The 18,699-nt window shown below is 28.3% G+C and overlaps 1 protein-coding gene and 1 pseudogene across 1 annotated transcript; both read left to right on the top strand.

Moving 5' to 3' along the window:
* Positions 1–1,126: 1,126 nt before the first annotated feature.
* LOC114185551 (scarecrow-like protein 32 pseudogene) lies at positions 1,127–2,978 on the top strand (annotated as a pseudogene).
* A 2,856-nt stretch (positions 2,979–5,834) lies between these two features.
* Positions 5,835–8,914, top strand: LOC114185552 (cationic peroxidase 1-like). Its single transcript, XM_028073348.2, has 4 exons — positions 5,835–6,101; positions 7,282–7,473; positions 7,585–7,750; positions 8,328–8,914. Exons 1-4 carry the CDS (start codon positions 5,865–5,867, stop codon positions 8,711–8,713), a joined length of 981 nt encoding a protein of 326 aa, XP_027929149.1. The 5' UTR covers positions 5,835–5,864; the 3' UTR covers positions 8,714–8,914.
* Positions 8,915–18,699: the final 9,785 nt, after the last annotated feature.

Raw genomic sequence — 18,699 nt, 5'->3', positions numbered from 1 at the left:
ACATAGAGTTAAATGAAGGTGAATTAGGATCAAACTTGAGATCTCATTTATTCATGAAAGTAAATACGAGTAAGATTAATATTAAGACAATGATATTTTAATATTTAAAATATTTTTACATCCATTTGATATTATTTTTATTATTTTTTATTTTCTTTTTTTCTTTACAAATACAATTTTTTTTATGATTATTTTATTTCTATACGAGTGTCAAAATGGTTTGTCACAATTTTTTTTTCTAAATGTTATATATGCTTTCTTTTTATATTTTGGTCTTTTTATAGTCTTTGTTTTTTCATATCCTTCTTTTATTTATAACAGGATTGGAGTACTTTTAAGTGTTTCACGTGTGTAATCAATTTTTTTTTTCTGATGAAAAATTTATATATTCTACAATAGTTTATAGTTTAGTAGACTTGGACAAATTCATGGTTGGAACAAAAAAACTTCCGAACGTTAATTACAGAAGTGATTCATCAATGTAGAATGTTTTTGTTGACGATTTGTTTTAAAAGGTAAGCTAATGATTTTTTTAAGGAGTGAATCCAAGACACGATAAATTATTCGAATAGTTTATTACGGGAAGTGTTCTGGTTTGTCTTTATTTTTGGCACCGAGTTATATTTAATATTCTATGTATATTAATTATATGCATTATGTAAGAGTCAGGGAATGAAGGCAACAACAAATTCAGATTTGTTGCAGTAAACATGTATTTGATCTTCTTTAAAATAGCCATACAATGAAAACGAATTCGACAAGAGTGGGCCGGCTAGTACACCCCTTTTAACCTATTCATCATCTTCTGTTTTAGTTTCCTTATAATAACCATAATCATTACTACAAAACAAATGAAGAAGCAACCAAATTAGCCTTGCACGATCTTTTCATCACTCCAAAAATGCATGCGCCATTACTTTTCCAACATTCATCCAAAAGGGAAACGAAAGATACAACAATATTTATTCTGAAGAAGAGACGTAGCTGAAAATTCTTCTCTCAACTTTATATAACTAGAGCCAAAGTTTGACCATCCTCAACCCACTTTTGCCATTAATGCACCTCATAATTCACCAATCATGCCACTAGCTAAATCATTTTATAATCATATATATACCATCTTAATCTAGAAACCTGCCTCACTCTTCAACCACATCTTCTCCACTGTTTCTCATTTCACTCCACTTTAGGCTTCATGCACGTCACGTCCTCACACAGCCACATGAAAGCTGAGCTTAAGGGCACGTCCATTTCCTTTCAAAACCCTACCACTCTCTTTAACACACCTCACAACCCTCTCTCTGGAGCACTCAAAGGTTGTCTGGGAAGCCTGGATGGAGCTTGTATTGAGAAGCTCTTGCTCCACTGTGCCAGCGCTTTGGAGAGCAACGACATCACCTTGGCTCAACAAGTCATGTGGGTGCTCAACAACGTTGCTTCCCCTGTCGGGGACACAAACCAAAGACTCACCTCGTGGTTCCTAAGGGCATTGATCTCTAGGGCTTCAAGAATTTGCCCTACTGCCATGAGTTTCAAAGGAAGCAACACCATTCAAAGGAGGCTGATGAGCGTCACCGAGCTCGCCGGGTATGTGGATCTCATTCCTTGGCATAGATTTGGGTATTGTGCATCCAATAATGAGATTTACAAAGCAATAACTGGGTACCAAAGGGTACATATTCTAGATTTTAGTACAACCCATTGTATGCAATGGCCTACTTTTATAGATGCATTGGCCAAAAACCCTGAAGGACCTCCTTCACTCAGAATCACAGTTCCATTTTGTAGACCCCATGTACCCCCCATGGTCAATGTATCTATACACGAGGTTGGTTTACGTTTGGGGAATTTCGCCAAGTTCAGAGATGTCCCTTTTGAATTCAACATTATAGGAAACACAGGACCAACACCTGCGGAATTGAGCGATGAATCATATAGCTTCCATTTTGAAGCAATGTTAAGTCTCTTGAACCCTACTACGCTGAACCTTAGGGAAGATGAAGCTTTGGTCATAAATTGCCAAAATTGGCTGCGTTATTTGTCTGATGATAGAAAGGGAAGCCGCCAAAGTCATTCCCTTAGGGATGCTTTTTTAAATATAATAAAAGGTTTTAACCCGCGGATTGTGCTCTTGGTTGATGAGGATTGTGACCTTAGTGCTTCTAGTCTCACGTCAAGAATCACCACATGTTTCAACCATCTTTGGATACCCTTTGACGCATTGGAGACATTTTTGCCTAAAGATAATGGTCAGAGGGCGGAGTTTGAATCTGACATAGGGCAGAAGATTGAGAACATCATAAGCTTTGAAGGGCACCAAAGAATCGAGAGGTTGGAGTGTGGGGTGCAAATGTCCCAAAGAATGAAAAATGTTGGTTACCTCAGTGTTCCGTTTTGTGATGAAACTGTTAGGGAAGTTAAAGGGTTGCTAGATGAACATGCTAGTGGGTGGGGGATGAAAAGAGAAGAAGGTATGTTAGTTCTCACATGGAAAGGAAACAGTTGTGTCTTTGCGACAGCTTGGGTCCCCTGTGAAATAAGGGATCATGTTGGAATGGATGCAAGTCTGCCATAAACACACTTCATGAGAGGCAAGTTTGGACCTACCATGGAAATGATTCCAATTGCTTAATTCAGTGGTCCAAATATGAGACAGAGGAATTTCATCTCTTTCTCATAGGAGTGAAATTCATCTGCATGAGACAATCAGAAAAAATGGCTGCTTTTTGAGAATTATTTGTGGCAACTTTGTTACGGAGCTGAATACGTTGGATCACATGAAAGGCAAAGGGGAAAAAATGTGTACGTTGTCCTCTTGTATCAGACAAATTTGTCTCTTTCCTATCGTTTCTCTTTTACGCAGCTTTAACTTGTTTCTGCTCAGAGCTCTAGGTATAAGAAAAAGAACCTGTTGTAAGAAAATCCCTCTTTATTATTACCCAGTTCTAACACTAATAATTTTATGATTATCAGCGAAATTTGTGCCAAAATGTATGCATATATAAAGGTAAGGCTAACCATAACATTAACCTAGCATATCTAGTATGAAATGATCCTATTCCTACATTTAATGGCTGACTCAAACACTGTTTCCCAAAGGGCAATTTTCAAATACTACTGTGCAATTTAACCTTTTAAGGTAGTTCTAATATTACTTAGTACGTATCCAAATGCATGTAAAAGGACCACCCAAACTTTAATTTTATGAGTGGTCATGTTCAGTGAGAAGATGTACAGGCTAAGGCCAAAAAGTTATCTTTTCGAGTAGAAGGTGATAATGATAAGTCGTGAATAGCAGCGTCTACACAAATGAAATCCAGCAACTGCATTTAGGGTCCAGAGGGACCTTCTGTAATTTTTGTTTTCTGTTTTCGTGGAAATGAAATTTGATGTTAATCGGGAGGTGAAAAAGGACAACATGGTCCATGAGACAAAACGAATCAGTGCTGCCGGATTCGAACCAGCGATCTAAGGATAACTGAACGTGGTCCACAACACACTCCTCCGTGATGTCGTTGTTTTTAAATATTCCAAGATGTCATTAGGGTTAAAGACCTGATACGATAAATTCACTAGATTGATATATATATACGTGTTTGAAAAGAACTTCTAGATAAATATTAATTCGTTGATTTTTTTATTTTATAAATTTATAATAGGTTGTTAAAAAATGATTTATAGAAGTTATTTTTATAAGATTCTTTAAAATCTTATTTCAATTGATTCCACAATAACAATATTGTTATTGAATTACAGTCACATGTTTTACATGTATGATTTTTATATCTAACAGATTATTATGAATGTCACTATTTAGAATCAGAAAATAGAAATTAAGCAATATTCGCAAAATATATATATATATTTCAACCAAAACCATGTTGAATAAATTGCTCTATGATATGATTGATTTTAAAGATTTAGTGAACTGTATCCTTATAGCCGTGATAAAAAATCTCATATCAAACTATTATTAAGTGATAAAAACTCATAATTTAACAAAGAATTTGCACGCCATGTCAACTTTTGAATGACATCATTAACATGTGTTGGTCACCGTGAATCTAAGAATAAGCATTATATATGAACTTTGAATAACATTATATAAAGGTGTAATTAGTAACTAATTTGGTTCTTATATTTATGTATTTGACTCGTTTTAGTTTTTATATTTGTTTTTTACTTAATTGACTCTTTAATTTATGAAAACACTTATCCATTTTGTTAAATTAATGTTAACAACGTCTAAATTGATTATGTTTCAAAAATTTTGTAATGTTTTAGAATTTTTTTATTTTGATAAGTGTCATCTTCCAAATAAAAATATCTATATTTTGATAAGTGATATTTTCAAATACAATAACGTCAAATTAATGGATGAGTCACATCAAATTTGTTTTACAAAGATACAGACTTAGTTAAGTTAAAAAAAAAATGTATAAGAACTAAAACAAATAATAATTAAATCTGATATACAACAATATATTTCCTTTATTAATTTGATAGTATAGTTATGATATTGTCAAAGTAATACTTAAGAGATAATTATTGTAGTAAAGAGTTAGATAAAAACGACGTTAATTTTTAATGAGACCTACAACTTTATCTATGTAATCCATGTCTTTTGGACTTCAAATTAACTACTTCAACCTGTTCTTGGAAATTATATATTAAACCAGAGACGATATAAATGATTATGTGCATGATTAAATGAGGAATTTTTACACATAATTAGCTTTTATTAAAATAAATTCTTTACAAGGATACATAAGAGAAATCCACCACCTTTAAAGTGGATCGTATTTTTCGTATATATCACTCAATTTTGTTTTTCTACTCTGAGACTAGATTTTAATAGCACTGTTAAATTTTTTTATTAGAATAGAGTAGGAAGACCACTGCTGAAATATGAATTGTTTATATAAGAGACGTATCACTACTTCTAATATAAAATTTTAGATGTAATATTTGTAGGTCTTGTTTTTTTTTTCTCTCTTATATATTTGTCAAATTTTTTCATTTTCATTTTCATTTAAAGTGAAAATTTTAACTCATACTTAAATTCCTAACATTTACTGACACAGTTTTTAAAATAAATATGTAAGTTAACAAATAACATTTTAAAACTGATTTAATACTTAAATTTCTTTTAGAAGTGTATAAAAAGATTTCAACGACACAGTTGATCAATGTCTTCTTTTAGTATTTTGGTTTTAAATTTGTTCAATTATCGTACATCTTATAGATAAAAATTTATGTAGCACTAGAGAGGGATATAGTGTTCCAATACTACTATAAATGTAAAGTTTCACTTTATTTGTGTTAAAAAGTCTTTAACTTTTTTACTGTGATTATCAAATTTAGTTTTATGATTAAACTTTTCCATTATTGTAGACGTTTCCCACGTTTTTTTCTTTATGATTTCACTATATACTTATTTTCTTTCTCTTGTTTCTTTCTTTTTTGGTCAATGATATGAGTTAAATAACGGTAAGGATCTTAAACTCGATTCGGACATCATCGAATTCATTAGAAAACATTTTATTTTAAAATATGTATATTGGAAACAGGGAGGGGACAACAAAACCACACAATTTTAAAATTTTTCTCCGAAATGGGTCACATTTTACAATATTCAATATTTATGGGAAAAATACAGCTAAGCTTTTCAGCCTAAAAAATATATGAAACTCAACGATTAACACTAGATAACACCTACCACACATACATCACACTTTCTTAATAAATCCACTATGGCTGCACATGTTGACTTTTAGAAGCAAATACGAACTAAACTAACATAAATCTCATATATAAATACCACCTCATGCAAACACTACTCATAAACCCTATCTTCTTAGTTTATGTTCTTCAGTTTCAAAACTACAATCGCCATGAACACTTCGAATATCGTAGTTCGTTTTTTCTTACTCTTTTCCCTCATAGGGATAGTCTCAGCCCAGTTATCCGCTACCTTTTATGCAAAAACGTGTCCTAATGCACTTTCAACCATTAAAACAGAAGTCGTGTCTGCTGTTAACAACGATCGTCGCATGGGAGCTTCCTTGCTTCGTCTTCATTTCCATGATTGCTTTGTTCAAGCAAGTCAACTTTTACTTTCTTCTTTTTTTCTTTTGTTTTTTTGCTTGCTCTTTCCTACCATATATACATGCTTGAAGGCTTAACCTACTATATATATTGCATTTATTTAATTAATATAAATATACATGCACGTGTTTTTCTCATGCACAAAAATTAATCATTTTGTTACTGAAAACAAAATATATATGACAGGTTCACAAATTTTCTCTTTTCTTTTGACATACATATTACTATAGAGTCATGATAAAAGTTCACATAGCACATGCTTAAAAATAGAGATATTAAGAGTTGCTTATATAACAAAAGTAACATTTTAATTCGAGTTTTACTAACATGGATTCTTTTAAATTGAAGATAATTCTTATGAAAAAACTACTTTTAATTTTAAGTTTTGCGAGATTTATTTTAAATTATTTTATTCATTGATTATAAATTTATGTAAGTAAATTCACTCTAATTGAGCTTGAGTTTGGTTTCTTCTGTAGTATTTAGCAAAAATATTTATTTGCCTATAGAGTAAACCACCCAACACTTTATCAGGAAATTTGCCTAATATTGTATTGTATCTTATGTGATTTGACAAAAGTAACATTTAAATTAATGTTGGGTAATTACTATGTTAGGTAATATAATTTAACTAATCATAGGTCAATGATATATTATATTACTCCAAATAGTGTTCGGTTTCACACGAAAAGGATCCGAATTTTTTCATGTCTTTAGAAAAGTAAGGCAAATACTCATAAGATTTGACTCTGCTTTTTTTTTTAAAAAAAGAAAAACACTTCGGTTAAATGGTAAGTATTTTTAGTATAATTGTTCAATCAAAATTGACATTAATATAGTAATTTCCAAGATAAAAGATAAAATGTCATTTCTTTTGTAGTAGAACATCAACATCAACAATACATACATTTAATACGTTTTGTTTACTATTATATGAAGTGATCAACCCATTAGAATAAATAAATTTCATATAGAAATTTAACGTCACTTTTGATAGCTAAAAGTTGACTTTTATGGTAACAAAGTGATGTGAGACGAAGTCCAAATCATTCAGCATAAACAGTAAGAGAAAACTTGGCAATCGTTCAATTATACAAATAATAATTAAATGGATTTGTAAAATGTATAATTGTCATTGTGTTCATACCTAATATGGTTGTTATTATTGTGCAGGGATGTGATGCTTCAGTTCTCTTGGATGATACATCAAGTTTCACAGGTGAGAAAACAGCGGGTCCCAACGCTAATTCCCTCAGAGGCTTTGATGTAATAGACACCATAAAGTCTAAGGTGGAGAGTTTATGCCCCGGTGTTGTTTCTTGTGCTGATATACTTACCGTAGCAGCAAGAGACTCAGTAGTTGCAGTAAGTATATTTGTAAATATATTTGAATCTAAATTAAGATATTAATTATTAATTAATAGAGTAATGAAAAACATGGATATAATGAAAAAATTAATTTAATGTAATTTTCAGCTTGGTGGAGCTAGTTGGACTGTGCCACTGGGTAGAAGAGACTCAACCACTGCAAGTTTAAGTTCTGCTAACTCAGACTTGCCTGGTCCCTCTTCAAGCTTAAGTGCTCTCATCTCTTCTTTCTCCAACAAAGGTTTTACAGCTAAAGAACTAGTTGCTCTCTCAGGTAATATAGCTATATCTGAAACTGTTTATGACACATTTTTTTGTTCATATTTAAAAATAAAATTATTATTAGTTCAATTCAAATGGGACTTGGGAGTATAGGTTATTATTTCATGTAGTGAAACTGCGAGTGATGATAAGGGTCGGTTATTATAATTTGATTCTCTTCTCACTTTTTTAAGAATTTTTTTTAAATAGGATGCTTTTCACACTATTCAATAATTAATCTCTCAGTCAAAGCTATGAATTTTTTAAAGTTACGTATAAAATAGATATTTTAAAATTAAAAAATAGAGACGGGTAAGAGCTGTTTTCTCATCTTTCTTTATTTTTTTCTTTAAGTATTCAGAAGATAAGCTTTAGAAAATATACTCAAAAAACAACCATTTTTAGTTACATATAGAACACTTTAAAATATACTTAAAGGACAAACAAATTAAGAGAGAAAAAAACCATGTTTTTTTAAAGCAAATCACAAACGAGTTCTAAGTAAAACACATTTCTTGTGGAGAATTAAACATAAAACTGATTTTATAATGCTTATACATGAACTTTATTTGTTTGTAAACCCTATTTAGGATCGCACACAATTGGGCAAGCGAGGTGCGTAACTTTCAGAAGAAGGATTTACAACGACACGAACATAGATTCCTCTTTTGCAACATCGTTGCAAGCAAATTGTCCTAGCACAGGTGGTGACAGCACGTTGTCCCCTCTAGACACGACCACCCCAAACACCTTTGACAATGCATACTTCAAGAATTTGCAGAGCAAGAAGGGTCTTCTGCACTCAGACCAAGAGCTTTTCAATGGAGGATCCACCGACTCTCAAGTAAATGCTTATAGCACCAACCCTGCAGCTTTCAAAACTGACTTTGCCAATGCAATGGTTAAAATGGGAAACCTTAGCCCACTCACTGGCTCCAGTGGCCAGATCAGAACCAACTGCAGGAAGACCAACTAAGGTTTTTGGCCTTCTTCTATTCTACTATATATAAGTCAAAATTATGGGCTATTTTAGATATTGTAGCCATTGCAGTTTAGGAGCAAAGCAAATGATTCCTTAATTGTAATGATGATAATGTAATATCGGAATATTAATGTCAGAATGTTTCGACTATTAATGTAAGAAAGAGGTTGGTACCAACCCCTTCTTGTCCTAAAATTTCATCGCTCATGTCTGCAATCGTATGACAAAAAAAGTCGATCGAGAAGAAAATGTTACAATGTTAGAAGGGGAATCGGAAAATAAAATAATAATTTCACACACCAAAATTGAAGAAACACTTACTTTTACAACGTATTTTAACAATATATATTATTAGTTTAAATTAAAAAAAATATTAATATTGAGTTATTAAATAGTTTTTCTTTAGATGTTAAAACACAATCAAAATCGCTAGTCTTAAGTACGTGTTGAAAATATCATAAAAAATTATCTACAGTAAAAAACGTAGTGAATTTCTGCATTGAGTCCATTTGTTGGACTTGAACAGTATTAATGCTGAACAGACCAATAAAATTTCGGCATTTTCTTCCATCATCCGTACAAAAATAGAAAATAAAATAATTTAAAATAAAATAAATTCACATTTAATACATTCAAAATTTTAAATAAATTGTTAAATATCTTATGTAAATACTTTGTATAGAGGTGTCAATTTTACTATGGTCCATGGGTTACTCTTAACCCACCCTAATAAGTTCTATTCTATAAGACTAATAAATGAAGGGGCACAAACAAGTTTAAGTCTCAAAGATTTTTAAAGACTTCTGTGAAAGATTTTTTTTCCCACTCCCCTAACCTAATTTTGGATGCTATCACATTTTTCTTTATAATTCCTTTGTCGTACTATTTCTTAAATCTGATAAAAATATTATTGATGACATTTAATTTATCTCAATCCAATTAAGTTTTATATTAATTTTAAATTTTAAATTTTAAATCTTCACTTGCTATAATCAATTCAGATCTTGTTTTTGTATTTTAAAATTTGCGTAAATTCCAATTTATATGTAACATTTTAAATTAAAATTTTGACTCCCTCTCAGCTTTTAATATTAGGATATGTTTCAATCTATCATCAATCTCATCTGTTGAATATGTATTCACATTTCTCAATCAATCAATCTAAGTTAGTGAAAAAGAAATAAGCGCGTCTTAAAGAAGCACGTCAAATTTATTTTATAAGATTCTTTTAGTGAATACAAATATCATTAGTATTAGTCATATAATTTCATAATAAAATTGCACAAATAACTTTGTGACGTTTTCAACATCGCATTAATCTTATTTATTGTTTGCAATTCTCAATCAATTTAAGTTAGTGAAAAGAAATAAGCGCGTCCACATAATTAAAGACAACACATCAATTTTCATAGAATTTTTTTAGTGAATAGATTGTGATATTTTCAATCTCGCATTAATCTTATTTGTTGAATTTATGTTTACATTTATTAATTAATCAATCTAAGTTATTGAAAAAGAAATAAGTGAGTCTTCATTAAAGAAAACATATCATTTTTTTTTTTATAGATTTCTTTTGGTGAATACAAACATCACTGATATTATAGTGTGATAGGTGTAGTGATGACAAGTAGGAATGGAGGAGTAAAAGTCATTTGTTCTTTAAAATCAAAATTACTCATTAGGTATGACAAAGTATGACATTTCAACCATTTAATCTAGTGGGTCTTAATGCTAAAAGAAATGGAATTTAGAGGCCAATGTGAATTGTTGTAGAGCGAAATTATTTTCAAAGATAAAAAGTATAATGTAGAGATTTTTAGTAAGGCTCAATTGAAAGTTTGGGTTCACTAAAGCACAAAAATCCAAAAGTAATAGTATCATGTAAAACTAGTGTGAAAAAAAAAAAACCTAACCTTCGGTCTTCACTCATTGTCACTGTTAAAAAAATCTTTTAACATGTTTTTTTAGTTTCAAATCCTCACTCCCTAAATTTTGATGGTAAAATGATATAATATAATGTAGAAAAGAGCATATTTGATAACACACGTAAAATTTAAAGAGTTCTATGTCATAATAAATTGTTGTTAATTATATGGGATTACGATATCAAAATTTATGCAATAATTATAAAATTGATTGACAAATATACAACATCTATGAAAATAATTGACGAATATCTCATTATCTTATATATCACATATTTGAAAATTTTCCAACATACACCCGTACAGGAAAGAGTTTTTACTGTGGCTATTTTGGTTATTTGGCGTTAGTTTAAGACCCGAGACATCTAGTTGAGGCAAAAACGGGGTCACCTTTCTGCCTCATTTCTTAATCGAGGCATATCTCATCAATACTGCCTCGGTTCTGATGGCAACCGAGGCATAATATGCATTAAAAATAAAAAAAATACAAAAACTCCTCTACCACCTTCTTGAGCCTTCTTTGTTCTTCTCCAGTCCTCTACTCTCTCAACCTTCTGCCACCCGAAGCCTCCCTTTCCGCCTGTTGAGAAGAAAAAAATGAAGATTAAGTATACACATATTTAAACTAAGATTCCATAGCTTCCTTTATACATAGACTATGGTTTCCATGTTTCTTGTATCTCCCTTTCAAGCCCCCTGATTTATATTTAGCTATGTGTTATCTACCTCATGTCCTCTTATAGAGTCATATTTGATACATTAAAATAGACATAAACAATCATTAGAATATGAAACAATCACATTTGGAATCTTATACTTCGTTCATACCCACCCTCTTATTTGTAAGTTATTATTGGGAATTAAAGTATGAGTTTAAGTTTCACATTGAGTAAAAAAAAGGTTGAGCATCATACAATGATATAAAGACTCATAAAATCGTTTTCTTAAGGTTTTGAATTGAAGGTGGTATCAATCCTTGCATGTATGGGTTGGACTCATGTTTGGTATCAATCGTTGTATGTGTGGGTTAGACTCTTGTCTCATTAGTGTAGTATCTCTCTGGTGATCCTCTCTCGAAAGATTCATCAATGATATCATAACCATATGTCATATAAGGATGAAATTTCATAAACTCATTACCTTACGATTTAAAATTGATTTAAAGTTAGAAATGACGTTAATTTCTTACGTGTAGGTTGGATTTATGTCTCATTAATATTGTGTCTTCCAATAATCTTTTCTCAAAGTACTCATCACATACAAAACATTTTCTTAGTATCAACCTTACTATTCCCAAAAACAACACTATTTTTTTAATGTATAGATTCCATATGAGTGCTACTCACGTACCTTTCCTTATCATATTATGCTTTATTAGAAGGTTCTTATACAAGTTTTCAAAATGGAGCCTAGGTTGGATCAAAATGGGCCCAGAGTGTTCGAAAGATATTTATAGATTTAGGCTAAAAAGAAATGGCTACTCACTCGGGTTAAACGAGTAGAGTATTGACAAAAGGATTTTGGATGGCACGTGAAAGGACTTAAGGGGATATCGACGCAAATACTTGAGCTGTAACATGACTTACTTGCCTTCCTTCAATTCACTAACTTCCAATAAACCATCGCTTGCGCAATGCATGCTATGGACTGTCATCACCTTCATTTGTGGCCAAAAGAGGTTATGTGCACTTGATTCAAGAACAAAACCCTAGTAAAGCAACTCAACTTTGACTTCTCTTTGTACTTATATAAAGCTCACAAAATAGGTTTCATGCCATAAACTACCGTAATAGTTCTTTAAACAGGTTAAGTTAAAATAAAATGAACTGATTTTGATTTGATTATTTGATATTTAGATTAAACTTACATGTAAGCTTATGATTGATTTATTTTTAAATTAATAATTATAATCTAAAAAATAATATTATTTTATGCGATCATACAAATTTTAATATATATACAAATTTTTTATGTGGTTTATGTTTTCTAAAAGGGTTAAATTGCTTTTGTCCTTCAATTTATGGTAAAAATTAGAATTAGTCCCTTTTTAAAATTTTGATCAAATTTAGTCCCCTATCTTTAGAAATACGTGAATTTAACAAAATATTGATTGAAATTATTTGACGTTTCAAACGTATTTCAGATAGTATTTAAGTTATTTATACCGTTTAACATATTTTCGCTTTAATGTTAGTTGAAATGTTATCATGAAATGTGTTTGAAACGTTAACTAAACTTAATAAAATGTGGTTAAAAGAACTAAATTCATGCATTTCTATATTTTGGGGACTAAATTGGTTTAAAGTTTCGAAGATAGATTATTTCTAATTTTGACTGAAAGTTAAGGAACCAAAAATATATTTAACCATTTTTAAAATACATATATTTTTGTTTTAAAATATCTTTATTTTGTTATATGTTGAGTTAAATTAAGGGTTAAATATATTTTTGGTCTCTGAACTTTGAGGTGAATTTGGGATTCGTCCTTATTAAAAATTGATACATTTTGGTTTCCAAAGTTTAAAAATTAATGAATGTAATCATACCCAATTACCATATATATATATATATATATATATATATATATATATATATATATTGTATGTGTCAAACGTATTTTTTAATTAATATTGAAACGGAAACGTGTTAAACGATGTAAACGTGTTTAACAAAACTGAAATCTTCGCAGCATGACACAACTTCAGTTTATTTCCGTGTCAAATTGAAGATTTTGGTGAGTGATTAAACTTAATGAAAGTTGTCTCCAGGTACGATGACTTTCGACTATTCACATAAGGCATTACTACTTGATACGATTTCAATTTATCAACAATGAAATTGTCTTAGCTTGATATTATTTTTTCATTTCAAGATTTGTCAACTTGCCACAACTTGTGCATATTCAAATTTCTTTTAAAAGAGCACCATTATGATAATTTCATAATGAAATTACACATGAATAATAAATTTCCCTAATAAATGCCAAGTATTAAAATAGATTAATTTCCAAAGCTATCTTAATAGTAAAAAAATTATGTAGGCAAGACTCACTCTCCATATATAAGTTCCTTTTAGAAAAAAAAATATATATAAAATTCATTTTTTCATAAATTAAACTTATTACTGATTTAACTTATATGTATAAACTAAATGTATAAATTTCTTATTTTTTTAATAATTTAATTTTTAATACTTAATTTTAAGTTAATAATCTCTAAACAAGTTAGTTTCGAACTTATATTATACCAATCGGACACTGCAATTTGTTTTAAACTTATGTAAGCTGTGTTATCATTTTATTCTTTATCTCCTAATAAAATAAAATAATTTTACATTAATAATCTAACGTATTCCTTTTTTGTATATTATTTTTTTATATGTTTTAATTAAGTTTTAATAAATTTATATGTTTTTAATTAAATTTATTTTAAAATTTGTATTATATTCAGTACTTAAAATTTTATATTTTTTAAATAAATATTTATCATTTGATTTTATTGTCAAATGTGGTAATGTAATGTGTCATTTTGTACTGCTTATGTGTCTGGATATTAAAAAAAAAATAGTTTAATTAAATTTTGTTTCATAAATTTGAGTAGTTTAAATTGAATCTTATTATTAAAAAAATATGTTTTATAATTTTTTACATTTTTTTTAATTGAATATATATAGTTGATTAGGTTGGGTGACTTTTTTTATTTGAAAAAAAAATTAAGGAATTGAGTGCTTTAATCCATATAAAAATAAAACATTTTATGATTGGCTGGATCTTGACCTTGGTGGTGAATCTTTCTTCCTCTTTCACTACTTGATATAACAGTTTGATTTTTCCGTCTCAAACAAAACACTGAATTTAGACAATAAAACCACTAACATCAAATCAGTCCTGTAAACCTCCAAAGTAAAGACAAGGGTTTTAGAACTTTCTTAATAAATACTTAATTAAAAATACTTAAATTTATAATAAACTTTAAATTTTATTAACCTACATTTATTTTTATTTTCATATAAAAACACATAAATAACGATGATACAAAGTAAATCAAATTAGTTGAAAAATATATAATTTTTGTTACTCAATAAAATATATTCCTTTAATAGATACTCAAATAAAAATATATAAATTTATCACGAACTTAACGAAGTATTTCATATTTAATATAATTATGTATTTTGTACCATTAAATTTATCATATCATATTCTCTTTCTATATATATATATATATATATATATATATATATATATATATATATATATATATATATAATGTATGTAAACATATTTTCTATTAAATCATGAATTTCAACGTTTGGCTCTCCTTATAATCCAAAATTACGAAAACGAAATACTATTGGAACGAAAATAAAAAATGATTTAGCATGCACATTGTTCACTTCATATGGTTTCAAAAGTTTGAAAGAAACCAAAATAAAGAAAAAAAAGTTTTCAAATATTTCGGTGAGATAATAGCTGGAATTGGAAAATTGGTGGAAGAATTGTAGGGAAAATGCAGCTATAAGAATAGTAGCGAAATATGAAGGCATTTAGAAGTCAAAGTAATGTATGAAAAGGGGCTTTTTCCACCCTAACATGCCAAAAAAACAATTTCATCATTCTTATTATATGCATTCGGTCCAAATGATTTCGTTGTATCCTACCCAGAGGACATTTCTGTATATATTTAGAAATACACATTTCCGACTCATAATCAATTCTCAAGTGATACATAGGTGTTGAAGAATTAATTCTCTAATACAAAAACAAAAACAAATTATTTTTTATTTAACATGAAACTTTTATCCTTTAATTAATTTTAAAAATTAAACACGTAATGATTCTACATTAAAAAATTAATTTTAGTTATTTTTATCTTAATTTGACGCAAAATCAAATAAGGATGTAATCGATTGTCTACCATTCGATTCTGTCTTGCAGTGAACTCATTCAAAATCGATTTCTCCTTCACCAGAAACAATCTTCTCATGCGACAACCATGCCATAATCGATTTTCTCCCTCACCAAAAAGACTCACTCCACCTACTTCAAGGCATAATGAAAATTCAACATAAAAATAAAGGGTAGTTGTGTAAATTACAATATGATGACTTATTTTCTTTTCTCATCCTCAAATCATCCCTAACAAATCAATGATAATCAGTAGAAATAAATGGGCACATCACGTACTCTTCCATTCACGGAAACAGTAAATTACTAGAAATAGTATAACATCAGTAAACTAAGGAATATGTGTAACCATCAAACATAAAAGAAATATTTAATAAGCCATATTTAAGAACTTGTTACTGCCACAAATCCAATGTTTTTGAATTTCAATAAAGATATAATCGCATTAAAAGAGTGATGTACGTAATTTTGAATTTTTCTTCTTTTCAAACCTTTAATTAGTTATACATCTTCTTCGTAAACTTAAATATGTGTTGATTAATTCATGATTTTTCTTTTCTTTTGCTAATAAAAAAAATAAAGATTCATGATTTTTCAAATTTGAGTTGTTCATTATGAATATTTCTTAACCTTTTAAATTTTTAACAACTTTCTCTTTAATTTAATTTTATATATTTATTGAGAAAATAGATATTTAGTTTGGGTCAAAGTTGACTTAATAAATAAAATTCAATGTTAATTAGTTAATTACATTATATATATATATATATATATATATATATATATATATATATATATACACACTTTACTGATTAAAAAACATTGAATTTGTGCCATACGTGTAACAAAATAAAATCAGAGATTAATAATTTTTAACCTTTTTTAAAATATAAAAATATTTCTGTTATTATCAAACTCAATGCTACATAAAATAAAGATTAAATAAGGTTATTGACATAATTGATATTAATTTTGTTTATTTTAATATTTATATTAAGTTAGTATCAGTTAAATTGACAATAATTTTATTATCTTATTATTTATTTAAGTTAGTATCAATTACACAGACACTAATGAAATATATTTTTAATATTTACTTAAGTTAGTTTTAACTAAGTCAACACTAATTTATATGTGATGAATATACGTGTCTCTGTGATTATAATTAAAAACTATAGATCGTTTTAATTCAAAAGTCCAAATTTAAATATGACAAATATTATCACTTACAATTTTTTATTTTTTATTTTTTATATAAATCTCTTCGTACTCTTCTACTTCATTCCCACTCATTTCATCGTCTATTTCATTCATACTTATCTTTCTTCCCCACTCATATCATTTATCCATATTAATCTCTTACGTCCGTTACAATTTTTTTTTCTATTTTTTGCTTATATATCATTTGGTGGGAGATAGGACATTATACAATTTTTTTTTTAAATTATATTATTGACATTGACTAAGCTGAAAATTAAATTAATGTTAAAAATATAACATTTTTAGTGTAAACTTAACTTATACTAAATTAAATAAATTTTAAAATAAAAACACATTAACGTTGACTTGCTCAACACCAAATTGCTTTTGTTGTAAATTAATTTAAAAATTAGTGTTATTTAGAATCGGCCTTCAAAAATCGAAACTAATAAATTAACATTTATAATTTTAGAATTTGTTACACTTGTGGCACAAATCCAATGTGTTTTTTTTTTTATCACCAAAGTGTATATATATCTATATATAATGCAATTAACTAATTAACATTGAATTTTATTTATTAAGTCAATTTTGACCCAAACTAAATATCTATTTTCTTAATAAATATATAGAATTAAATTAAAGAGATAGTTATTAAAAATTTAAAAGGTTAAGAAATTTTTTAATGAACAACTCAAATTTGAAAAATCATGATTTATTTTTTTATCGGCAAAAGAAAAAATAATAAAGAATTAATCAACACATATTTAAGTTTACGAAGAAGACGTATAACTAATTAAAGGTTTCAAAAGAAGAAAAATTCAAAATTACGTATATCACTCTTTTAATGCGATTATATCCATATTGAAATTACACCACTTTCAGAAATTTTCTTTCAGTTGTAAATTTCGTTAACCCATCCTTTCGACAAGTCTCTAAATTTCTAAAAACCTATGATGCACGGATGCAATACAAGTATCGTCTAAATTTCTAAAAACCTATGATGCACGGATACAATACAAGTATCGAATACGACACGTATATAATACGTCGATATGTTTATTTTGAAAATAATAAGATACGATACGTAATATATGAATATTAAAAATTTTAGAATAATTCTTAAAAACATAATAAATATGTGATTGTAATTGTCTGAATCCAAAATAAAAGTATACGTTCTAAAGTTGTTAACATAATAAATATAAATTATTATCATCATAAAAGTATCACTACAAGAAAACTCTTAACTAATAATCAATTTTAGTAATCAGAAGTATGTTAGAGACCAATTTCCTAATTAGAAACCAATTTAGAGATCAATTATTTTGGTAACCAAAATCTTCATAACTAATTTTATTGACCAATTTAGAAATAAATTATTTTGATAGTTAAAACCTTGGTAGCTAATGTTAGTGACCAATTTAGAAACCAATTCATAATAAAAATTATTTTAATTATCAATTTAGAGACTAATTATATTTTTTTGTAACTATTTTAATTGTCAATAATTTTTAGTTTATAAGTTGTTACCTAAATTGGTCACTATATAGTGATTAATTATTTTTTGTCATTAAAATTTGTCATTATTCAAATATTTTTTTGTAGTTTACTACAACTTTATAAATTAGATACTTTATTGATAAGTGTCAATAAAGTATCCTAAAGTATCGAACACGAATACGTTTTAGACATAGATACGTGATCAAGTTGAAGTATCGGTGCATCATATCTTAAAACATATAATAATGTTTTATTAATTTAGTATTTTCAATGAATACTAACAAATGATTAGTAATATACATAGAAAAAACTAATATATATTTGATGAATGAGTCCTGATTGGCTACTTGCGCATGCATATATTGACTAATAAAGAAAAGTAGAAAAGAAAACCTCTTATATAAAGGTGACGCATGTTAAGACCTAATCACATTCAAAATCCCCTC

This window comes from Vigna unguiculata, chromosome 5 (assembly GCF_037176805.1).
Source record: "Vigna unguiculata cultivar grain cowpea cultivar isolate G323 ecotype 2 chromosome 5, ASM3717680v1, whole genome shotgun sequence".
Lineage (NCBI taxonomy): Eukaryota > Viridiplantae > Streptophyta > Magnoliopsida > Fabales > Fabaceae > Vigna > Vigna unguiculata.
This window is presented reverse-complemented; position numbering and strand designations above follow the sequence as displayed.

Excerpts from the sequence above, each read along its gene's own strand:
- LOC114185552 (XM_028073348.2), top strand. The coding sequence starts at position 5,865 with ATGTTCTTCAGTTTCAAAACTACAATCGCCATGAACACTTCGAATATC. Across the intron at positions 6,102-7,281 it reads TCCATGATTGCTTTGTTCAA|GGATGTGATGCTTCAGTTCT; the intron begins GCAAGTCAACTT and ends ATTATTGTGCAG. Across the intron at positions 7,474-7,584 it reads CAAGAGACTCAGTAGTTGCA|CTTGGTGGAGCTAGTTGGAC; the intron begins GTAAGTATATTT and ends TGTAATTTTCAG.